The sequence below is a fragment of the Pempheris klunzingeri genome, chromosome 20 (assembly GCF_042242105.1).
Source record: "Pempheris klunzingeri isolate RE-2024b chromosome 20, fPemKlu1.hap1, whole genome shotgun sequence".
Taxonomy (NCBI): domain Eukaryota; kingdom Metazoa; phylum Chordata; class Actinopteri; order Acropomatiformes; family Pempheridae; genus Pempheris; species Pempheris klunzingeri.
Genome location: NC_092031.1, coordinates 9,594,416 through 9,620,249, shown reverse-complemented (window position 1 = coordinate 9,620,249; position 25,834 = coordinate 9,594,416). Strand labels below are relative to the sequence as shown.

The 25,834-nt window shown below is 39.7% G+C and overlaps 2 protein-coding genes across 2 annotated transcripts in view; both read right to left on the bottom strand.

The window, feature by feature from the left end:
• The window catches only part of LOC139219687 (zinc finger protein 385B-like), a 65,137-nt gene extending 51,877 nt beyond the window's left edge, over positions 1-13,260 (bottom strand). Inside the window, exon 1 of the mRNA XM_070851620.1 lies at positions 13,224-13,260. The gene's annotated coding sequence lies outside the window, so the exon portion shown is untranslated. The remainder of the gene's footprint in view (positions 1-13,223) is intronic.
• An 8,354-nt stretch (positions 13,261-21,614) lies between these two features.
• Positions 21,615-25,372, bottom strand: LOC139219581 (ras-related protein Rab-5C-like). Its single transcript, XM_070851499.1, has 6 exons — positions 25,241-25,372; positions 24,274-24,606; positions 23,415-23,566; positions 22,852-22,974; positions 22,625-22,718; positions 21,615-21,927 (listed from the first exon to the last, which is right to left on the bottom strand). Exons 2-6 carry the CDS (start codon positions 24,440-24,442, stop codon positions 21,800-21,802), a joined length of 666 nt encoding a protein of 221 aa, XP_070707600.1. The 5' UTR covers positions 24,443-24,606; positions 25,241-25,372; the 3' UTR covers positions 21,615-21,799.
• Between the last annotated feature and the right edge of the window lie 462 nt (positions 25,373-25,834).

Here is a 25,834-nt window from a genome sequence, read left to right as displayed (position 1 = left end):
AACTTGGGAAGGACAGTTTTATTTTCTATCTGTAGGGAGGGACTGCACGCCAACCAAGGGCAACAGCAATTGTGGGCATCTGTCATCGGCCATCTGGGAGAGCCCTAAGGCTGCTGGGGGGGGGCAAAGCAAATGTGACCTGTGCATTAATAACAGGAGTGCACTGGGACATCAACGCTGCTTTTAGTCGCGTGCAAACAGAGGAAAAAAGCAATAAGTGGAAAAAAGGAAAGTGTCTACGTTATCAAAATTAGACTCAACTAAACTTTCTTTTAAATACTTTGCTATTTTACGGGTGTTTTTGCATTAAATCATTATTTCTTGGATGGAAGCAGTAACCTGGAGCCATCACTGGTTATCTGGGAACTGTATTATTTTGTTTTGGAGCCAAGCTAGCTGCTAAACTAGACAAACCAGCTGTTGGCTAGAACTATTGCTTTAGTTTACCATGATATCTCATGTATTTGGCACCACATCAGCTTGTAACATTTTTGTAATCTGCTACTTTTTCTATTGAGCCATTGTAAATCAAAATGCTTCAAGGAGTCAGGACAGGGCTTAAAGAGACAAAAAGGGGAATGAGAGAAAGTGTTGATTTGAGACAAAGGTTCTCAGGCAGAATTGTACCAGAAGTTTCGAGGTCATGTGATAAACTTTGTAAACACTCAACCAACTTTGAGATTTGTGACTCTTAACATACATAACAAATACCATAAGACTAACTCACTAACGATGATATGATGTGAAGAAAAGAATATAAACAGAAATAAAAACAATGTGGTTCTAAATAAACAACCAAACAAATCTCCTCTGTGAGCTTTCGCTGCTCAGACCTCAAACTAACTGACTACTGATACCATTTGTCAGCATATGCTTTAAATTGACTAAGCACGGATAGTTTCAAAGATCTTCCAAGCAGGTTGAGAGACATAAAATTGTGGCGAGGGAGTGGTGATGATAATGAGATGGATTAGCTGAGACAACTGTGCTTTTCTGACGGGGAGATGTGGGCTGCTGAAGGGATCGTCCTGCAGTCAGCTGTAATCCTCCTCTTCCTTCTTTTCCACGCTCAAAACAAAACTTGACCTAAATTCACTTTAATAGTTTTAGATACATTTAACAAAGGGGGTTTATTGCGAGCATTAGCATGGCTAAGTGCCGCCAAATGTGTGACATAATACAGTATGTGGTGAACAAGAAGGAAGTAAACATACTGGCTGAAGAATGCACAGCAGATCATATATTACGTGTTGAAGATGGAATTTAAAGCCTGCTGAGAAAAGACAGTAATAGACTGGAAACCTCACTGTGATTTATTGTACATCATATGTGCTTTGTGGTGCAGCCAAGAACAGATAATTTTTTTACCAACTATCTCATTGATTCTCGCATGAACAGGGTGAGGAGTGTAGCTGACTCACATTAAACAAGTTAATCCATATCTCTAATGCTTCTCTAATAGAGTGATTTTTAAAATACAAAATGATAAATCTGTTTGAGGCTGGTACAGTTAGTTTCCCCCAATCATCCTGGCAGAGGCTTTCAGAGTCTGAAATTACTTGTATGGTGCGTTCACTGCACTTAGAAACAACATTACAGCCACACATAAATTGTGAGATACAAGGTTTGTTTACCAAAGAAAACATTGAACACTGAAGGCTTACCAAGGGTTAATGAGATAAAGTGAGCTATACCGTACCTGTATATACAGACAAGAAGGAAAGCGTCATCTTCATTATCTTAATTAAAAAAGAAACTAGACAAAACAAAACACAATTAGCCAAATTTAGGCTGTTTGCAGATTAACTCTTCATACGTACAACAAAATCACAACAACACTGCACACTTCTCTCACTGTACATTTGTGAGAATAGATATTGCTGCATAGGCCACAACCTATTTTAGGACAAGCTGTTGTCCGTACACAGTAGTAGTAATAGCTTCAGATCTACTCGTGGTAGGTGGAGGTGTCATTTTTGTCCGAGTGTATGGCTTTTCGTTTGTTGCCTGACAGAGACCTTGAAGGTCGAAACATTGTCTCATCCAACTCTCTTTTTTCTCTGTTTGCTGCTTCTGTCATGTACGGCACAGACACATGGGTGTGAACATGTGTTTACATTTGGAGAGGACCCCGTGGCAAAGCAACGTTAAGCCACTTCCTGCCTGTTTTCCCTTTGGGCTTTGTGCTCCTGACAGCTCTAAGACATGTTCTGCAAGACACTGATAATACAACAGCAGCTAATGACATCTCCATCACAGAGACATGCACCTTATCTGTCTAAGTGTATTTTCAGCTTTGGCTCCAAGTTACATTCTCACTGCGAAAAAAAAAAAAAAGAACCTAAATGCTACATATGTTTATGTTAACTGATGGCATGCCAAATAGAAAATCCTTCCATTTGGAGGGGAAGCATATGCTTTCCACATGGGGTGATTGCAGGAGGTGGGAGGAGGAAAACATGGAGGCAGGGATGACTAATGTGGATGACTAAGAGAAGTGTTCAGGGTGGTTTTCCATGTCATTTGTCTAGCCAATGTCTGGCTCATTAGTTTATAAATATCATAAAGCTATAACATCATAATCTAAAATTAAGTTGAACAGTTTATCAGTCAAAAACAACCACCTCATTAACACTAGAGATCTCCTGAGCACATACTAACAATCATTATTATGTTATTTGAATGAGTCAGTATCGTCTGAAATGAAGCACATCGAATGCTGATCCTCTCTGTAATGTATTCCACTGTGTTTTATCCACCTCAGCCTCTACAGAGCAGCATTTGTATACATATGTGAGTGGAATTGGGGCCATATCAGTTGCATGTTGCTTATTAGCTTTAATCCTGTGCCTAACTTGATAACATAACTGTACGATGTCTGGTTAAGGTGCTCTCTGCTCTCTTGTAGGGAGTGACCTCCACTCTGTCACACAGCTGTAGCCTGTCCTGTACAACTACCAAGTGTTTTATGGTCCCCACAAATCCAAGAGTGACACATCAGTTTCAGGAGTTGCATTTTCCTCTTAAACATTCATTAATATCATATCAATATGATCTTATACATTTTTGGATGAAATAGCTTGTGTATAATAACGTATGTCAAATTAGATTTAGCTGTTACTTCAATGGGCCATATACACATTTCACATTTTAATATTTAACACATATTATTTGAATAAATATGAGCATCTGAAGAGACTCAGTTCTGCCAGATGCCCAATATTAAAGGACTTAGACAGGGGTCAGGACCAAAAAGCCTTGATCGGGACATCTGAAGCTGGGGTGATTAATCGAAACTGATTAGTCCACTTAGGCAAAATTTACTGTTCAACTATTTTGGTAATTTATTTATTGTTTGTTTCATTTTTCAAGTAAATACGCTGGATGCTAAAATGTGAGGATTTGTTTCTGTTCTTTGTCCTGTATGACAGATAGAGACTGAATATTTTTCCCCATTGCTGCTCAGAGAGAAAGTGGTGTTCAACTATAGTAATTCATCCCATATATTGGATACAAACCTCTGCTGTAAAAGTTCTACATTTTCACTTACAAAAAGTGAACTTAAGACGATGTGGACATCAGCAGCAGTCCTGCTTCTAGTGTGAGAGGTAGCTTGTACTACAAACACCTGTGTGTTAGTGTGTTGATTCTTGCCCATCTGCATTAGGAATCATCCAGACTTTAGATTAAATACCTTCTCTCTTCAGTTAGAGTTGCTGAGATATCGAATCACACAGTGAAGAAATTCAATGGTGTTTTATTTCTGGAGCAAATCATCCCAACATTGACAGATGACTGCAGATAAGATCACTGCTCCTTCTCACTCCCATTCCCCTAATCATCCATCCTCCAAGTTCTTATCTGTGCTGACTCGTATTGGAAACCTGACAGGCTAAATTGAATTGACTTTTAATTAGGTGCATTCCCAAGGTAAACTGGGTTTAATTGCCTGAATTATCTCAGTGGTTCCTTTAGGTGGTAGGGCAAGGAGAAGCACGGGACAGCTTTTTGAACTAGTAAACCTGTGACTGTTCTGACAATCAAATTCTATAATTAAACTGATAATCAAAGGCAATTCATGCTGACAATCATTACTTGATTTGTTATATTTGTTATGTGTGTTACTGAAAAGGATTACTGTCTTTCTTCAACTTGTTTAAAGCAGTTTTATAGAGTTTCAGCAGCAACTTAACTGTTGCTCTCACCGCTCTCATAGCATCAATTTCTTCCACGCCGGCAGCTGTTTTCACTGAAAAAGCTCTAAAAAGCCGGCAAGCATAAGCGGCTCAGCACCAGACAGCAGACAGATACATTTAGCATTTAGCTGGCAAACATGGAGGATTTAGCAGCTAGTGAGCCAGATATTTCTCTCAGGAGTTGGTAGAGACCAAAAACGGAGCTAACGTTGCTCTGTAAGTGCTGGATGCGTGAACAAGCAACTGTTCACCTTATCACCTTAAAAGGGTACGATACGTCAGACCGTGAAATAGCTATACAAGAGTGGCCAAATATTAAAAGCAACTCTTGAAATTGATAGAGACAGTTCCCCCACAACACTGAACAAAAACATAATGTTTAACTGCTGTATACCAGGAGTATTTTTGCATTATGAGACAATAAGGAGCTCACAGCAGCCGTTACCCTGAATAGTGTTCATGCGCCCCCTGAGTTAAATGCTCCACAGGGAATGGTGCAGCAGAACAAAAAATTCCTCTATTATACACACAGGTAGAGAGAAAATAGTAAATGGAACAAAAATGCATTATCTTGCCTTGTTAGCCTATCCTGGATACAACAGTAAGTTATCATAATGAAGATGAGGATTATATTGTAGAGATAACAAAAAGTCATTTTAGTCAGATGAGCAACGATGATAACTTGTTAGTGGACGGTTCAGAGGCTTCACCATCCGCTCCCTGCGATTCAGTCATGACTGAAACACTGACAGCACTACACAGGCAGCAGAGCCCTGCTATAATGGCTCCTTCAATTAATGACCATTTAATTTGGCCTGCTTGACTGGCCTTTTGTGTTGAGCAGTAATAGCCATTAAGAGAATATAACACACTATTTAATGGAGGAACAAAGAGCAAAAATTATTTCAGACTAAGCGGCTGCATGACAAATCAGGTGCGAAGCAAAGCTATTTGATCCGAGGAAAACCGAGGAAGACAGAAATGGTTTCAAAATGGGGCTCTTTTCCCTGGCAGAATTCTGTCAGCTGTACTGTGTGACTTGCATCTAGTTCTACTGCTGGCCTTTCTGCTACATCGAGGAGATGAAGACTGTTTTCTCAATATGTCTGGAAGAAATTTAAACCATTTTCTCATCTCAGATAGATGAGGTTTGTCTCATGCTTTTCTATATAAAAGCAAAATGTGCCAACTCTCTCAAACCTTCTGCACTAACTGCACATGCACACACCTGTGTAAATATTGTCCCTTCTGGACATGATGCCATGTGCAGAGGGCGAGAAAAACCTAGAGGGAGAAAAACCTCATTGGCTGCTAAATGGCGTCAAGGTGCTCCCTCCCTTAAATACTTCTGCATGATGATAATTTCTCTGTACGAGTGAGAGCTGAAGGAAAGCATCTTCTACGCAGAGGCCAAATTACTGACAAAGAGCAAAAGCTGTAGTAGTACCATCAGCCACAAACAAACTTTAGTGGAATGAAGCCCCAAAGTCCATTACTAGCAAACTAGCTAGACAGCACACACACACAGCATCATTTTACATTTTTTTCAGACAGTAAACTGTTCCTACTTTCTTTAAAACTGGAAACAAATATTAGCAATGTAGTAGTAGTATGTATTTAAATCTGCCTTTTATCACCCATATGTTGTTGCATCTTGTCTTGTGAACAATGTTTAGGTTCAAATCATTCTTATTCGTGAAAATGGAGCAAAAACCATACAAATATACAGACTAACGTTGTTGAGAAATGCTGATCGTGTCCTTTATGAAGGATATTTTCTTTGTGTCCATGTCAGAGTCATGCATCATCAAAACTGTACGCAGGTATAAGTGCATGCACAGACACCACACACACACACACACACACATATGTACAACTATATAAACCACACCTACACACACACAGACACAAAGAGAAACATTTTCACACTGCCGCCTGCTGTGTTGAATCTGTACCTGCCATACAGCCACTGGGGAAAGGGGAGGTAATGGACCATGCGAAAATTCGACTTCCCACACAGCCCTCAAGGTGTCTGTCCATTCCTTGGCCCAAATGACGGGGACTCAACTATCCATCAGTGCTACTACATTTGGCTCTTTTTACGGACATTATAACCAAGATAAACCTCATTTTTCAGAAAAGAGGTAGAAATTTGATATGCAAAATAAAATATTTGGGTGAGTCAAGCTGACCGGGAGCAAATTGGGAAAATATTCTGGCAGCTACATGCGAGTGGCATTCGAGAGGTGGCTTCAAGGTTGCTTTCTTAAAAGGAGAGACGGAGAAATCAAAGGACCCTCTGTGTTCTGTGTATATACTAGTGTACACTTTAGCACCTTGTGTGTTGATATTACATGACATGATGACAGGAGGCCTTTTTTTTTTTTTTTTTTTAAAGAACACAGAAGAGCTTGTTGTGTGTGAGGAAGAAGAAATAGTGTGTGCGTGTGTTAAGTGTGTGTCTTGTAAAGATAACTGTATTTTCGTATCTTTCCTGACAGCCAGTATTTATGTTGTTTTATCTCCATGTAGGTTCAGATTCCTTCACGTGAGTCCAGCAACTGACAAAAACACTTTTATATTTCCATGTAGCTCAGAAAGGACGATTCACGCTGTCAATGTAGTGACATATGACCTGTGGTGTAACCAAATATTTAACTTAAAGACTTCTAGAAAGCCTGTCTCTCTTCTGCAGTTTTCAGTTCATTAAAGCCCAGTATTGACCTGCTTGTGTTGTCATCACATGTCTTTTATTGATCTTTTGTTTGGCATTTTTGCAGCACAGTGAAGAATTGTTTTCCCGTGCTTGCACCCAACTGGCAGGCATTTTTTAGAGGGGGGTCTGGAGATAGTCTGGGAGGTGGCTTTGTCCTGCCTTTGCTCCTAAGCAGCCGAATAAAGATCACAGTTATCAGTCCAGAGGCAGGTTTAAGCTGCCACTGTGTGAAGGAGACCGTCATCTGACTTGTAATGACACAGCCCGAGAGCCATTACATCTTTGATGGGAGACTTAAGCAGAAATCCATTTCAGTGTGTCTGAAGGGAGGCAGGCTCAGAGGGGGAGGTTTGGGAAGAGCAATCTTTTGTGAGTCTGTTGTGATAACGTATACGCTGCACGTTTTCTGGTGGAAGCTTCCTCTGAGGGTGACCGTGGTTTGTAATTTCACCAACAGTCCATTTCAAAATAATATTGATGCATGTTTTTTTGCCAGATTACTCACACAGCAGGAAGACAGTAGTGTTTTGTCTTAAAATTTCTTGTCTTAATTGTCACTTTTTTCAGGCTACTATCAGACATCTGCAGAGGGAGTGTGTGTTGGCGACACAAGCAGGGGGTGCAACAATAAACTCCTGGGCAGAAAATGGCTGCTATGGAGCACTCCAGTGAATGTGAGACCACAGTACTCTGCCTTAAACAGCATTGATCACATGCACCCTTTTTCTCCAACCTGATGAATATTTCCATTCTCCTTTGTGTATATCCAGAAACATAAAAAAACATTTTCTGATTCAGTCCACAGACAATAAAATACACTGCAACATTTGAGTAATTGATTAAGAAGCAAACATTTTGTGCTTTCAGTCTCTCAAAAGTGAGAATTTTCTCTCTTTTCTTATTGTTGGTCAGTAAAATAGAAGCCATTGGAAGACATCGCCTTCAGCTCAGGAAAATTGCAATGATCTCTTTCACGATTTCAATCTTAATAATCCCTACTAATCAAACGCAAATTTAACACTATGGTTTGGCTGATTTGATGACCATGGGAATGATGTTTATCTACTGGTTTTTGAAAAGGTTTAATAAATATTAAATAAGAAATTAACCTCATAATCCTTAATTTTAGGTTATAACAAAAAATAAAAGCAAACAGGTTTTCTTCTAAAAAATTACATTACATTAAATCAGTTTTGAAGACACAATGTGAAATTAGAGAAATGAGACATCCAGCAGACCGAGGTTATCGTGGTTAGAGGTGAAGCTGTGTTCCGCATCCTATTAGTGGACCATCCTGACTGATTTAAGGCCTGCGGTCCTAGAAGCCGCAGAGCAGGTGGTCCTCTCCATCTGCACCTTTAGGGGGCTGAAAACAACGCCGCTTTAACCAATATCTGTACACGATTTACTGCAGTAAATACCTCAAACATGATGGAGTATTTCTAAAGCACTGCTGTTCTTGAATGCAACCCATCCTCTGGGAAACCCAGCAGTCGCACAGCTACTGTGAAAAACACCACCATAAATTATCCCAACTAAGACAAGAGACTGAGAGACAAGCAGCTGCAGCTCACTGGTCGTCATGTGACGCTGGGAGAAAAATAAGCAGGAGAAATGCCTCGCAATGATTTCACATTTTTGACGCCTGATTAAAAGTTATACAATTTATATAATATGTATAATATATTTTATGTGACAGAAAGTGGTTTAAGAACTAAGGCCTCTAGCTTGTGGATGTTGAACACTGGTGTTTATCTACAGAACAAAGGTCTGGGTTAGGTTTGAGGTAATTTGGCAGCTGTCTACACGCTAAAATGACGGGTTTAGTTAAAAATAACAACGTGGGGTTTGTATATCAGCCACGTGAGCTATTGTACTGTAACATCATGTTATTTCACTTCAGCAAAACTGCCAGTTCAATGTAGATTTGTTGAGATCAGGCAGACATTAGGCAGATTACGTCAGGTTTATCCTCTTACAACTTTAAACCACCTTGTATAAATTGACTTTACCTCTAAAGTGTCCTGTTTGATTAGGTTTTTTTCTGTATTTAGAGGGTGGCACTAAACTTGTGCTGCTGGAACATCATCATTTTATTCAGTGCTACTGACCTGTAACCTGGTTTGAATAATTCAGAGTGTAGGTTATGACAGAGGCAAAATATGAGGTTACGTTTGATGAATAAACTTGACAGCATACTGAATCAGTTTCTGAGCACAGCATTCACTTAGATTATTATATAAAGCCATGTACAATATTTCTAATTTATTATTCCAACAGGGACTTTACTGACATGTTTTGTGATCTCAACACATTAAACTTCGCCAGTTTTATCTAATAAACTCTTCTATGTAATATATAATATATATAATACCACGTAAGTTAGCATAAAATATTTTTCTCTGTGACCAAGTTAAACCCAGATAATTAGATTATCACATTTTATCCTATTGTTTCCATATGATAATCTGTGTTTATTCTAGCTAGCTGTATTTTTCTCACGTGGTCTCAGTACAGTGGTAGTATTGTCTTTGTTTAATTGCATTTTATCTTGCCACCAATCCAGACACTATTCAGCTAAAGAAAGAGAGATCTGTGTGCCAGTTGGCTGTCACAGGTAGTGATGCCTTGGTCAAACTTGAATACTTCCAGTGGAATAATGACACACACACTCCATAGCGGCTAAATCATATTTGGGAGTACCAATAGGACAGCTCCTTAGTGTCTGTTCACGCCACAGAGAAAGCACTTCTGGGTAATTACTGGACATTTTACCACCCTGATACTAAAGGCCTGAGACTGACAAGCCTTGTAGAAAAAATCTTCACCAGGTCACGATGATGACAAAAAAAACTAACATTCCTCACACGTCAACAAAAAATGTTTTGTTGGTGATTGTTCAGTCCTGGGTGGACTTTATCAGCAGGAGCCATGAGCCCATCGACAGCGAAGGGCTGGAGCTCAAGCTGCTCCCATCCCAATCTCGTTCCACATGATTATTCTCAATTTCACAGCTGATGGTTTTTACTGAGACAGACGGAGGCAGCCAAATGCCAAAGTACAGAGGAGAGGAGAACGCTTGGAGGTGGGGGAGAAAGTTGGAGGGGAAGAAAAAAAAGAAAGATAAGCTGGTCACTGGACTTCATCCCCAGTGTTTGGGTTAGAAGTGATCTGTGAATGTGACCTATTGCCAGGTGCAGGATGGTGAGGGATGTTGGGTGCTGCCAGATCTCTGAGTCTGTCAGTAGCTTGCTAGGCTGCCTTTATGTGAACCATCAAGTCCCAGATGAATACACAGTTTACTCCTGTCCTTTACTCCTGTGCCACAGACAGGCTGGAGAGGTCAGGGAGTTCTGAGAGATGGACTAACACATTACTGGTTTTGGTCCATTCATGGGTTTGGTGGGGGAAAAAAAAATGCAGTGTATCGACAGACTTATTCAGAGCTAATGCAGACTTAAAGAAACATCACGTGTCTTAAAACCTTTTTCGACACCACACTGGTTAAAAGGGAGGAAGAGAAAGCATTTGCTGACCTGGGATTCTTTTCGTATGCAACATGAGACCACTTCCTCTCGCTCATCTGAACATTATGTACAGATCAAAAGGCAGGCAAGTTGGCTGAATTAAATGTTAAGTCAATTGAATGTCAGAAAAAAAAATGGAAATTGCTCACTGCAATTTCTTAAAACCGTCCAAAATCCAAAGATCTTCAGTTTACCATCACGAGACAATGAAAAGTAGCAAATCCTTACAATTAAGGAACATCAACATTATTGAATGTTTGGTATTTGTATTTTTAAAATGAAATATTTGAATTAAATTAAATTAAAAACAGTTGCCCGTTGCCCCAAAATTTTAACCATCACAATCAATATTAAGCTCAGGGCAGGGACAGGTAAAACAGGGATGGATGGCTTACTTCTAGGCAGCTCTGGTCCTCCAGTGCTCCCTATAATTACCTTTAATAATACTTTTTTGTCCACAAAGCACTGGATAGCTTTGCACTACATTTTGTTTTTTTTCCAGACCTCTGAGGTCACAGGCACTCATCTGGTGAAACTGAATTTTTTATGTTATTGAAATTGTCCTTTTGAGGACTTGAGATGTGCTCAGACTGTCATTTCTTTAAATGGCAGCCTCAAAACATTTACCTTTGGCCTTTCAATGAATATTTTCTGTGTGCTTTTTGCATGCCTGCTGTGAGCAAGCCATTTCCTTCTATTTTTAACATGTATTTAACATGAGACACTGTGAGTTTATGTTGTGCATGAAATATGCTATATGAATAGTCAGCTTTGCCTTTCTTTAGGAAGCTTGTTGTGGATTTGAGTCTTTATGCTGCTTGTAGTATGACCCAGCTGTGTACACACCTAAGAGCCCAACAGAATCACACAAGGTACGAAAAAACACTACATACTCTCCCAGCTTCACAGAGGGGGGAGTGCTAGTGAAAATTACAGCATCACTCTCCAGAGAGTGGGCAGTAGGAGGTGCGGGATTTGATGAATCAAGGACCTTTTGTTCACAGCAAAAATGACTGCGTGCATGCAGTTGGAAAGAAAATCTCTTCGGCGATGTTGGCAGGCAAGCGAGCGTCATTTGGAGTCATTCAGGTTTGAAGCTGACGCAGAGGGGGACAGGGCTGAGCAAGGTCACTCAAAGAGGATGCAGAAGATGATGATGTGGCCAGTGCTGGGCGTTTAAGTGGGTCTACTGTGGCTGAATTGAGCAGCAGCGGAGTATGCCATGGCAACACTCACAATAATGACAGTGTGAGACACACACGTCCATGGGAAGAAACACAGACTGAACCGAAATATGAGAAGCAAGAACGACACGTAAAGGTGTTTCAACAGCGAAACAGAGAGTGTACAGCTGATACTCCAAGACAATTCATTTGTCTGCTGAATGAAAATTAATTAGTGACAACTTTAACAATCGATCATGTGTTTAAGTAGTTTTCAATTAACAAAATCCCAGCCTCTGAAATGTGAAAACTTGCTGATTTCTTTCAGTCTTCAAATATAGTGAAGTAAATACAGCCCTACATACAGGCAATACAGGCACTCTACTTCCCCTTTTGTACGAATGAGTTAAGTTCATCAATTCCACAAATTTGCTTAAATTTGATCGCTGGAAATAGTGGAGAACCTTAAATATCTCTTCTTCATTGGATACGTCATAACGTCTTGTGTTTTTGAATGTTTCGGTAAACTTTATGATTATTTCCAGGTTTACGTGAACATCAAGAGATTTTCGTTTTGAAACCCTGTGTGTGCTCACAGGGAGACATTTGGGTTTTAGTTTTGCTCAAAGAGGATTGAACCACAAACCCAAACCATCACGGACCAACACGCTTTACCACCTGAGCTACAGCTGCCCTAGATATGTCTCATCCTTTAGGAGAGAAACCGCAAAAGGACAACGGATATTCGATGCGCTCACCAAAAAGCCAAGATGACCCTGTCCTGTAAGAAATGGAAGACACATTGAAAACTGCGGGGAAATATTTATCAAATGGACATTATGTGACATTCTGCAGTGTCTCTAGTAGTACCCTCAGTTAAAGGTCTCTCTATTTACTATATCTGACCCTGCCTCTGATTTCCAAGTATTTCCACCGAATACTTAAGGTGGCTCACACACACACAAACACACACACTGATCTGTTGGCTTTGCTCACAAATGTCTCAGTCAAGGTGTGCTACTGTTTGTGTTCCCATGCGCATTTTCACACTGTAGCCCTGTATGTGCAGCTCCCACAGTTTAAATAGTGGCTCCATTCATTAACCTGGTTAACAACATTTGACCTTCATCAACAGGAAGACCACAGCTGACGAGAAAATACCGCTTAAAAACTAAAACACAAGATTAACTTCACGTTTGTGCCCTTGAAACACTTTGAAATAGCAAATTAAAATACTTTAAATCGAAGATAACAAACCTTACCGGTGAATTAACAACTTAAAGGACGTGTACAACAAGTTAGCTCGACAACAACAAAACCACATTAATATTTTAAAGAAAAGTAACTACGGCTGTGTCGCCACACAAGTACACGAGTATTGGGGGATATGTTGTGTTGATATTAGAAAAGTGTAACACCCACAAACCACAGACACGCTATCAAAGTGGTTTCTCGTTAGCGTACAAACATAATAGCCAACTGTGCAACAGCTTTAGAGCGTTTCCACCTGAGGACAAAGACAGAAACACAGTATTTAACATGAGGAGCTCCACGCAGGAGTCCGCAGCGGCACAAACGGAGAAACGGCTTCGACGTGTGGAAGCTGAGCAGGTTTTCCTACCTGTGAGAGACGCTTTGGAGGCTCCTCCGTCGCTGGCGTCCATCTCCACCTGTCTACGTTCACGGCGCGAGCGCAGCGCTTCGGTCCCGCGAGCGACGGAGGAGGCACGCGGGTGATGCGCGCGCGCTGTGCAGGAGCCGGAGAGAGTGCGCGCGAGGGATGAAAGAGAGAGTGGGGAGGGAGAGGGGGGAGGAGGAGGGAGACTTGGTCTGAAAGTGTTTGAAGTATAAAAATGAGACAAAATTTGTTAAAAACAAACATCACCAACTTTTTAAAGCTGCGCAGCGGACGTCAGGTGTGGAGTCTCTACGCCCATGATGTGAACAGAAAAGCGGAGGAAAGTGCAGCATTTCCACCGATGCTCATGTTGTTTTCCAGTAAATTAGAATTTGTTATACTTAATAGATGTGGATTTAATGCTTTAGTGTCCTTCGCGGGAGGTTAGAGTAGATTTAACTAAGAAATGCAGTTTAACATCCAGGCTAAGGTGCAAGAAAAGCAGTAAAGTGCAGAGTATGTGCAGATGTGTAGAACATACTGCATGTATAGTGGTGATAGATAGATAGATGAATAAATAAATAAGATCTATGCACTATGAACAGTATTAACTGAAGGACAGACTATAAGATAGTAGAAGAGTATGAACATGTGCAGCAGTAAGCAGTGCAGATATAAGTGCAATAATAATATTAATAATAATGATAATAAACTTTATTTGCATAGCACTTTTCTTAACAATATTACAAAGTGCTTTACAAAACAAAGTAAAACCAGACAAAATGACTAAAATGAGAATAAAACAAAAGGATAGAAGCATATAGGAGGTAAAACATAATTAAAAGAATAAAATAAGATAAATAGGAACAGTAAAAATAAAAAAGAAAAGAGGATTATTTATTATTTATTTATAAGTACATGTAAGCTGCTCAGTGGGCTGTAAGATATAAATGATAAAATAACAAAATTTGACATTAGCTTATGAGTCCTCTGAAATGTGATGGAGTAGAAGTATAAAGTAGTATAAAACCGAAATAAGTGATGTACAAGTACCTACAGTACTTCAGTAAGTGTACTTAGTTACTTTCCACCACTGCGTATCAGCCAACTTAAATGTAAACACAATAATAAATACAGGCTAGTATCAGCCAATCATCTGGGCCATAATTAATAATGTCATTTAGTGTCGCACCAGCATGTAAACTGGAGGGAGAGATTAAAAACTACTTCAGGAAGGTCAAAACTGAAGCAGCTCAGGTTAAATTATCCTGAAGTTTTAGGGTCAAATTCAAACACTGGATCCTACATTTCCCATAATGCAACTGTGCAGCGTTTTTGTTAGAGCGGGCCTTCCTGATAAAAGCCCAAACTCCACACCACCACTTCGTGCCGTTTGCTCTGTGCTATGACTTTGCAGGCTCCCAGATGTTCTATTATTTGCTCATTTTGCCCAGTGAAAGTACATTTTTACACTTAAAGTCTTAAAGTCTTTGTGAAACACCGACTAGCATTCTCTTTACTGCCTTGACACAATGCTAATGTATGTCCATAAACAGCTCTATTAAAACCTTCCACCACATAACAGCCACTCGGGGTGAGATAAATTGGTCACGGGGGTCAAAGGAAAATGTCGTATCAGTCTGACATGTCAAATCCTCTCAACCTTTAGGTTCTGTTTGCGTGCGGGATGGCCTATCGCCAGCCATCGCTCCCTAATCCCACCCCCTTCAGACCCCTCATTAACATTGTTGGTCTGTGTTCAAAAGCAGATGCCTTCAGATGAATTTGGGAGTACAGTGACACGGGCACATGCCTGTATGTGCTGCGGCCAACTTGGTGGTGTGCGTTTGTGTGTCAGCTGTCAGCCGCTCAGTGATGGACGCACGGTGGAAACATACTTGGACTTTGAGCTATGTCCTTCTCGTTGAGGTCCTTTGGCGCCCTGCTTGACCCCGCCACTGGGCAGCCACCCTAAAAATAAAGGTGCACATGTGCTCGTGTGCACATACAAGCAAAGACAAAGGTGTAAGATATCACAGCTCATCAAGTGCTCTTGATTTCTCTGCTTGTGTGTGTGTGTGTGTGGATACAAAAGAAAACAACACATATGTAGATGCACATGCTCATAGAGCTAAAACTGGATGCCCCCACAATAGTAGAACCAGCCTCCTGTTGTTACGGCTGGATGAGGATTTATTTTAGGGGTATATTTGGTTGCTCCATTTCCATGAAGCTCGAGTCCATTCACAATGTTCCAAACATCAAAGTTCATACCAGCGCTCATCATCTTGAGTGCTATCATTAAAGGAATTTCTTTGTGTTTTTTATTCGAACATGGACACTCCACAGCCCCGCACATTTCAGTTAAACCTGGTCACTATGGCAACGTGCATTCGCTTTTTCTTTTGGCACTTGAACGATACGAGTGGTTCATTTAAAAAGATGGGGCGAGAACGTGGAAGAGAAGAATAGCAGCACTGTGAAAGCTGCAGTCAGATAATGACTGCGGTTCACAGCGTGGAACAGTGTAACCCTCGGCGGTTAAGAGTATTTGAGCATGACTCCAATAATCAACTTCTGACTCCACTCGACATACAGCACGTCTAGTTATTAGTCCACTGTGGCGGCTGCGGCCTGTTTCTCAGGACACACAGGTGATTTTTTTTTTGGTCTTCATTGAATTTTAATTTTCTGTTTGACAAATGTCCGTAAATGGAAAATTAATTTCTAAATAGTCTAAATAAGTCTTTTAAAATGTTTTTTGTGGTATTTGGTGTCTAGATATTTGCCTGTTTGGGAAAAGCTATATTTTATTAGGTTTGTTCATATTTTTTCACCCTAAAAGAAAAAAATCTATCTTAAATGAGGTGTTGATTTGTTCCTTATTTGATTTTTCCTTTAACCTGCTCATAGTACGTTTTTCTGACACCTGAGTCAATGAAAATTAACAATAAAATGACAATTCAAGAGCATTTTATGTCCAAAACTCGAGGTACATGATACCACGAGACATTTTTTATGAAGAAAAGAACATTTAATTTTGATGTAAGAATTCTTTTACTGAAAATCCCTTATGAAGTGATCGAGGCCCGACATGCAGTGAGTCCCAGTGCTCCTTCAACACACCTGCCTGCACCATGAACCATGAAAGGACATTTTGAAGGAGCATTTCACAAACAAAGTCTAACGACTGAAAGGTAACGATGACGAACGCTTCTCAGAAAAGTGACACAGTGTATTCTGGGTAGGATGTGCTCCTCGAGTGTGCATCACTGTTCAACGGACTCCTGTGTCCTTGAGGGTCAATGTCACTTAAGTCCACTTGAGTATTCTCAGTCATTTAACGGCACTCGAGATGGTGACGTTTCCCTGAAGAGGAAGCACCAAAGGGGATGATGAGGAGAGGCTGAAACTATTTAAATTCACGACTGGACTCATTCAGATTTTTTTTTTTATTCTTCATATTGTTTTGGGCTTGTGAGTCACTATCATGAAGGTGGATACTATTTAAAATCCTGGAGAGTCACTGAAACGGTTTTGGGATTTTTTCTTTCTAGCAGTAAAAAACATGAATAGACTTTCATAACAAAATAAAAACCTTGCAGCTTGAGACAAAAATGAGATGAGAGTTATAAATTTATAAATAGATTTATAAATCCTACGATCTGGGAGCGTGATGTTCCTCATAGTTTTAAAGGAAATCAAACATGTGGGAAATGCACATATTTGTTGTAGCCAGCAGTCTGATCCGTACAAACAAAAAGAACAATGTGGAAAAAGAAAATGACCATTTTAAGCAGCGTGGGGTTATGTGAGGACTATATTTTGGCTTGGCGCAGATGCTAGGCAAACATTATAGTTTGCCAGGAAATTTTACCTCCCTTTAAATGATGCTTTTACACTTCATTTTCTGTAAAGATAGAACAAACATGTAAATAAGTGAGCTTTAGCGGTGCTGGTAGGTAGATTTTGCTTCCTGTGGACAGAGCCAGGATCGTGGTCTCTCCCCGTTTCCTGTATTTATGCTAAGCTAAGCTAAGCGGTTCATATTTACCACACAGACATGAGAGTCTATCTTCTTGTCTAATTCTCAGCAAAAAAACAAGTAGGTACATACTGTAAGGATTTTACTGAGACAGTGTGCGTGAGAACCCAGCTTGGGCAGATGCATTGCAACATAATACAAGATATTTAAAAAAAAAGATCCTTATATGTCCTTGCAACAGTCAATGTCCCATTGTGGTTCAGTTTGATTCCTTCCTCAGTAGCATCCTATCCAGTGGCAACACAGTTAGATGTCTCATTTTAGATAAGAGACAATTACTGTGCCACATCACTCGCACCGTCGCTATCAGCAGAAATCTCAAACCGCAGAATGCGATGTGTCCCTGCGCCCTTGGTATTAAATGACATTTCTCTCTGTCCTGGAAGATGGGAGGAGTCCATCAGAGCGAGCATTAGGAAATGTTTGAATGTTCTCTGTCTTTTTGAACTGGGCCAGTGGTTTCTTGAGCAAAAGCACATTTACAGTACCAAAGCTGATCTGAAAAAATCCTCGTTGTCAGGACAACCGCACCATGCTAAAGCTAGGTTTGGCCATTTTCCTTGTTTCATTTGTTATCTGAATGAAAAAGAAACAATGAATAATGTGAAAAGTTAGTGCCTGCATTTATTTTCAGGGCACATTTTGTCTATTCTGCAAATCCCCCTCCTCTGTGCACAGTCAATTTTAGTCCAGCTCTCACACCATTGTGATTCACAGAGGCCAAGTATGAAATGAGCTTCTTTTTTGACAGAACACATCTTGATTGACAGCTCAACAAATGAGAAATCATTTACTGTGAACAGAGCGGCCGCCTGCTTTTGGCAGAGATGCTGAGGCAAATGTGTGCCTTTGTGTATGTGTGTGTGTGTGTGTGTGTGTGTGTGTGTGTGTGTGTTCAAATGGCTTTAAAAGCAGATTTAATGTTAGGTCTGAGGCATCAAATCCACAATAGCAGGACTGACAGCCTGAAAGATGGTTTACACCATCTCTGGTGTGTAAAAATCTTAACTTGATTGTAGTTTTATTTTTACATGCTTACATCGAGGGTCAGACTCTCATCTGCTGTAGCTGCGACTGTCTCTGCATGAAACATGAATACTTATATTGACGTCTTGTCTGGATTGTAATAGACAAATGTCATCTAGTCAGTGGACACACTTTTTATTGTCAGTTAACCAGTAGTGCCTATCCAAATGTATTTTGCTGACTGACATTAGCGAAAACCTTTAGCTACCAGTCATACCAAACTAACGCAGGTTGTATTGGCAAAACCTCATGTCTTCATTTATAGGGAAGAATGAACGTTTGAGCACTATCTATTCTCTTAAATGTATTCTCTGTTTTTATGTGCTATTTAAATCTGCATCACAAAAGCAATCATGAGTGGAAACGCTGGAATAAAAGTTGAAAAACACTGCAAAAAAAAAAAAAAGGTTTTTACACTTGCTGAGGTGAAGTTGGGGTATTGATAAAAGTGCATTGAAAACAAACCCTTACCTGAATACATCGTGATGTACATGAAACATGTGACTTAAAATGTAGAGACGACAACCAGCGGTAGGTGAAAGCATCAGATCTGTGTGGAGCAATGAGGAGACCGTAACCTTTTCTCATACTAATACATGAAACAAAACATAAAAGTGATATTTCCATCATGTTTTGCACCGTTGTTGACCCGACTGGAGAATTAACACAGCGAACTGTTTATCTGGACGCTAATGTTCTGGAAATTCAGTCAAAATGTGGCTGTGTTTGAGGTCACGTCTCTCCACTATTACTGACCATGAATGTACTCTGAAATTAACTTCATTGTGAAATCTTCTAAGTAGATTTCAGTCCTTGTACTAAATACTCTACATTAAGTGCAACTCCTACTACCGCGGTTTCCATTCATACAAAGAAATGTATTGATATTTAATGGACATAACATTAGAAACACCTCACAATAGCATTCAACAGCTGCACAAATTGGAGCCTCCAAAATGACCCCTTTTAAAACAGACAGAAAACAATAGCAGAAAATTATAACCCCCCTCTTCATTAATGCACTAGACTGCATTAGTCTGAGCTAGCTGCACCTAATAAACTGACAAGACTGAGTGTAGTGCACCTCCTCTGCATGAATGCCATTTAATGCATTTCAGTTTCTTTAACTAACAGACTAAAAACCTCAAAGAGCTGCAGGCACCTCTATTAAAAGGTCACCGTTCATCACAACAAAGTGAACTGCTGCATTAACCCAGAGACCTCGCTTCAAAATGAGCTTCACAATGATCAGGTGAGCACAAATCAAACACACCACACCACTACCTCGCCGGCATTTCTGTCCTCGCCTTGACTGTAATGGCGTTTTTTGCACAGTCAATCTACATGCTGTCCACTTTCTCTCTCTCACACACACAAACAGACAAATTCTTCTTCAAACCTTAACATTGTGAATAAGAGTTTGTCCTTTCTCTTACTTAAACATGTTCATGTGCAGCTGTACCACACACACGCGCAGTGCTTGAAAAATCACTTTGCCGTTGAATTGATTAATTTTTTATCTCAATTGATTAATGGTTTAATCTAATTGGGTCAGCAGCGTTAATGTGTATTTACTTAATCATATTAGGAAACAATGGCCACATGCAAGGTAATGGCCACACGTCCCTTCAAGAAGACCCTTCCCTCACGACTCTTTAAACCTGGACTCAAGTGCAGTGCTGCCATCTAGTGCTTGTAAATGTTTACTGACGCCATTTCTGCTGTCAGATTAATTTGGGCGCCTACAAATGGACATTTTAGACTCATAATCATTATAAAAACATTAAAGAAAATCTAGTTAAATATCAGATTCACACATGTAACTGGATTAAGGATCTGTTCCCATTTAATCATTATACTACTTTTCGTTTGTTGGCCCAAAGCTCTAATCAGGGATGTGATCTAAAACAGATACATTAACAGATAAATGAGAGGCAGGATGACGGCATGCAGGGATACTGAAGACTGGCCTTGTGACACACACGTACTGTAGATAATAATGAAGCTTTTGCAAAACATTAAAGATTTGGTAAACATGATGAAAAGAAAATCTGGTTATGACCACATAACTTATTTTTTGTTGCTGTATGCACGCTTTAAGTTCCACATACTAAAAATGCAAACTACCATTACACATACTGACATTTACACACCATCAGTATGTTATAGAAAGAATTATTGAAATTGTGACCCAATCCTGATCGTGAAATGATCCATTTTTGCATCACCTGTTAAGATTTGAAAATGCTAAAGATAGGCAGATATATCATATGACATCTGCTAAATAATCCTTTTCTGATAAAGCTTAAATAATATTATAGTAAAGATATGAATAAAAACAACAAGAATCTATAAAATAAATCTAAATAAGATCAACATGTGTGATTCTAATTTATAAACCAAAGTAGAGTTAATATTAAGCAGTTGGTTTAAGTATTGACCATGACATTAATCATGACTGTTGAGTGCATAATAACATGCCTTTTTTTGTTAATACGCCATCTCGCGGCTCTATAAACCCTGTTTGTGGCCTCGAGGCTTCACTGCTACTTACATCAAACCAGGCCAGAGCGGCTTGACCCCTCGAGGCAGCCGACCTGCGCTGCCGACAAACTTAAAAAACACACATGTAAATAATCACCAGAGACATCACACCACCGTGAAACAACTCAAAACAAAATGAGTCTTGCATGTTATTTATTACTTTTAGATTTACAAGTTATTTTCATGTCTTTTTAAAAAAGGCTAACAACTCTCTGGTGTTACAGGTATCAATACACAATGAATGCAAACTGCTGCTTGCTCAGTTCAGAAACATCTTCAGATGTGTAGCCTATTAAATCATGATCTGCTTCAATAAGCAAAGTCTGGAGCTTTCCTTATAACTTTGTCATGTCCAGGTCCCTAAAAACAACAAAATGCTGTCATCTAAATTGCAATAAGACAAAAAAAATCGTAAAGATTAACTGCTCCGTCGTGTTGCAATTTCAGCATTAGTAGTTGGTTATTTGTATCTTTCATAATGATGATCAATGCAGAGGGAGATGAGAACAGTAGAAAAGTATACTGCCAATATATGTACATGTGTGTGTACTAGATACACAACATAAGACACACACACAGTCAAACAAATGGGGAAAATGGCAAACAACCTCAGCATCACCCTTCCAAAAAAAAAAAAAAAAAAATCATTTAAGACATAATTCAATCAACTGAGAGAGAGGCTGAAGATGAACAGGGAGGTAGATAGATACACGGGGGAAAGACAGAAGAGAAGAAGTGAGGGATCTTGGTAATTCCCTCTAGCTTATGATTCTTTAAAAAAAAAAAAGAAAAAAAAAAAAGTTCCTTAAATCAAAGAGGATCCAGATAATCTCATCTGTAATCTCAGTTTAAGAGCAGGAGTGGCGAGTGGCTCTGCCCTCTCCTGCCTCTCTGGGTTTTAGCTACGTGCTGTCCTTAAAACCATGTTCAGGGCTCGCTCACTAAGTTCATTGCTTCATACTTGCTAATTGCCCCCGCCGCAGCACTGGCCGCGGCCGCCCTGTGGAGCGGCCTCTTGTAGATCCACTCCTGGCCTGGGCCGCCCCCCTTGTCCAGCTCCACTTTGAGGATCGTTCTTCGGTAGCTTCTTCGCTATAGGGACGGGATCGCCGATGTTATAGCAAGTTTAAAAGGGATGCAACTTCAAAACAAAGATTACACTATTCAATTAAACAAAATGGATGTGTTTCCTGTGGAGTTACTTATTAATTTGTGCTGTTAATTAGTTGGGACATCCTGACCATGACAGTTATGGTTAAGACATTTATTCTATTTAACCAAATCATCCCTGGTTTGATTCTGACTGGTTGCCTTGTTGCGCCACCCTCTATATATGTGTTTTCTTTTAATTTTTCTAAGATAACTTTTAGGGGCTTTAATGTGTTTATTTGACAGAGAGAGGAAATGTGGGGAAAGAGAGGATGGGGAGGACACGCAGCAAGCCGCCCAGTCAGGATTTAGTCCAGTGCATGTGGTAAGTGTTCATGTTGATTTACTAATTTGTGCTCTCTAATTAAAGTTATTGTGGTGGCAGATTGGTGTGGCCACTTGAGCCGCTTAACGAGGAGCAGCCTGATCGTTAGCAGTTGTGTTTTGGTATTTTAGTGCCTACAAATACTGAAATTATTTCTTCACATTAAAAAATACACACTTACAACCTTCAAAGTTAGCGGAGTCACCAATCAAAATCTCTCAGGCCCAAGAAGCTCTTTCCGATCTAATCTGAGCAAACTGATTGGGTTTCATGTCATGATGACAGAGATGTGACTAAACAGAATGACTCACTTACCGATAGCCATGAAAATCTCATTGACATTCATGGCAGTCTTGGCTGAGGTCTCCATGAAGAGTAGACTGTTGTCATCAGCGTATGTTTGTGCTTCCTAAGAGCATAATGAGATAAATTAGATATAATCAGACATTCACTGCACTGAATCAATTTAGGATAAGGCTCTGAATATTTGAAATCACTTCCCGTACATGCAAAATAGTTTTAGATTTTTTTAATCTTCATACCTGTTGCTCTATAGCCCTCTTGTTCGCGATGTCCGCCTTGTTTCCAGCCAGAGCGATCACTATGTTGGGACTGGCTTGTCTCTGCAGCTCCTTCACCCAGTTTTTCGCTCGTGTAAAAGTATCCTAATCGAACAACAAACTTCATCAATATTGCTCTCACCAGGTGTATTCACATGCCAACTGTATTTAACCTTGGTGGGACATGTTCACTGTACAACAGGTTGACCAACACCTGACGTGAAGACGCGTAATAACTTGTGTGTTGTTTCCTCAAATAGTTCCTGAGGATACACAGCCTCCAAACAAACCCAATACACCTTCAAAATTACCTCTGATTATCCACATACTTTTGCTTAAAACTTTTAAATACAGCTGTCTTTGATGGTCACTTTAGGTAGCAATAGAGTGAACAATGAATTGGACAATCAAACAGACAGAAAAACCATTCAAGTAAAACTAAAAAGTAACAAAACTGCGTAAGCAACAACCCGTCTACGTTCATCACGTTGCTACTGACTGATGAGTCTCTGTTCCCCATTTGTCGCCCCGCAGGTGAAACCTACTGTGTTGGTGATGTCATAGACCACGATGGCCGCCTGAGCGCCTCTGTAGTACATTGGAGCCAGGCTGTGATAGCGCTCTTGACCCGCTGTGTCCCAGATCTCAAACTTCACGGTGGTGTCGTCCAGACAGACAGTCTGAGTGAGGAAGGCAGCTGAGGAGAGCAGGACAACGAAGATCAGGAGATATGGACCTTTAGGTTAAGATTACTTTTCCCCACACATGCTTCTTGTTAAATTATTTGAGACCAAAGACATTTATCAAGACTAAAAATTAAGACTAAACTTTGAGACTTTTTATATATTATTATATTTTATACATATTTTATCAATATTACCTTTTTAGTATTGGTGCAATGTTGTTCTCATTGCATTAGAAATGGAATAAAGCCCCTAACATGGAAAATATTGGTGCAACTACATTTTATTTAATATACTACACCTACACTGTTGCTAGATACTGAACTTGAATAATATTTTGGTAGTGGCCAAAATGTGTGTGTAACACTAAGTATCCATAAGTGTCAAATTTCTATCATATTTGTCATCTCCTTTACGTATTCTCTAATTGAATAGTTACTGATTTAAATCTAGATTTTGCCAAATTTTAAACAATTTTATTTTGGATAACTTCTTGTACAGCCGCTTGTGTTGACTTGTGAGACCTTTGTCTTTTTTTTGGAAGTGAAAGTGTGTTTCCGGCATGTCTCTTATGTATTGTATTGTATTGGCACCAGTAATGATACATTTTAAACAATACTCGTCGCTTATGTACACACAACATCACAATCTACCTACTGTGACACCCAAATCCCAAAAATTCACTCCTTCAAAATTCAGGAAAGACGTTTTTGTCTCTTACCTCCAATGGTACTCTCCTGGAATTCATGAAACTGGCCTTTGACAAAGCGCAGCACTAAGCTGGACTTTCCCACCGCCGACTCCCCCAGAAGCACCAGTTTGAACTGGCAGATTTTGTTTGCTACTGTGGCCCCATTTGGCCTGGTTGTTCCTCCACCGCGCCCAGCCATTGACAGAGACAGAGACTGTTATGGACAAGATGGCCTGAGATGGGCTGAAACTAGGGGGTACGCCGAGTCGGGACACACAGGCACTGATGGTGAGCGAAGTCTGAAGCCAAACTCCTGAGGGGAAGAACCGGATTGGATGGCAGTGATGGAGTGATGCGGTCTACCTTCAATATAAAGATATGGAAAAATCAGTGGATGTACTTATGGGAACAACTACACAAAACAAAATTATGAAGTTTGAACTTATCAAGTTTTTCATGTTCCAGATCAGCTTTCAAACAAAGGACTGGCTTGACTTGACCAGAGGAATAGTCATATATTAAAATAAAATAATCTGTTAACATGCACTACTGAGGATATGGTGCTTTCCTGTGTCAGAAATGAAACTGAAGATAAATGAATTGTAAATTCTATGGAGTGAAAGTCGATAAAGCTGGATATCTGAGGGTGTCAGAATGGGTATTTTCCCACTATTTTCTAATATTTTATGGAGTAATTTGTTCCCTCGCCAGTTATAAACTCATCTTTGTGGAGACAACATTACATTATTATAAGCAAAGTCAGATATGTAGATAATACATGCTTATTTTAATCTAAAACACAACGTTAACAACTTCCAAATAAACTGATTACACCATAAAACACGACTGAACCTGCAGATTTTAACTTAGACCGTATGACCACACAAAAACAGAGCCAGCTGTGAGTTAGCTTCGAGGCTAATAATGCTAGCAATGCTAACCACGGCTAACAAGAACAAATCCGGAAAGGAAACGAATAACACGTTGGCGTTCTTACCAACAATGAAAAACAATATCCTCTCCCGTCCTGTGAATAAGGATTTATTGCGTGTTGTTCCTCGTTAACAACGTTTTCTCCCTAAAACACTTTCAGGTTCTGTAAATTGTACGCTTCCGCCTTGTGTAACCAAAATACTTCCTGGATTCGTCCATCATGTGACGCAATGTCACAGCCAATCAGATGGCCGGATTGTGGGCCGTCAGAAGCAGAACCAATCAGCTGTGATCAGATAAAGACATACATTGAAAAATATATATACATATTTTGAAATTGTCAGTAATATATTACGTTGTTCAGGTAAAATTATGTTATGTTTAATATGGCAACATAGAATTTTACATGCAGATAAAAAAGTACTCTACTTCTGTAAAAAAGTGTGATAACTGCTGAAATATATACATTAATGTGTATGTTTAAAGGTTCATCTTTTATTTGAAATTTCACTTTAAAGCCCTAAGACAGCTAAAGTGATATGTGAACACAAAGTATGTGAGCAGATGACACCTTTTCCTCATTTTTGTTTCTTTTTATGAATCCAGGCCTAGTTTTTAAACTGTACACAGTTTAATATCAGTATCACGTTTCTTCCAT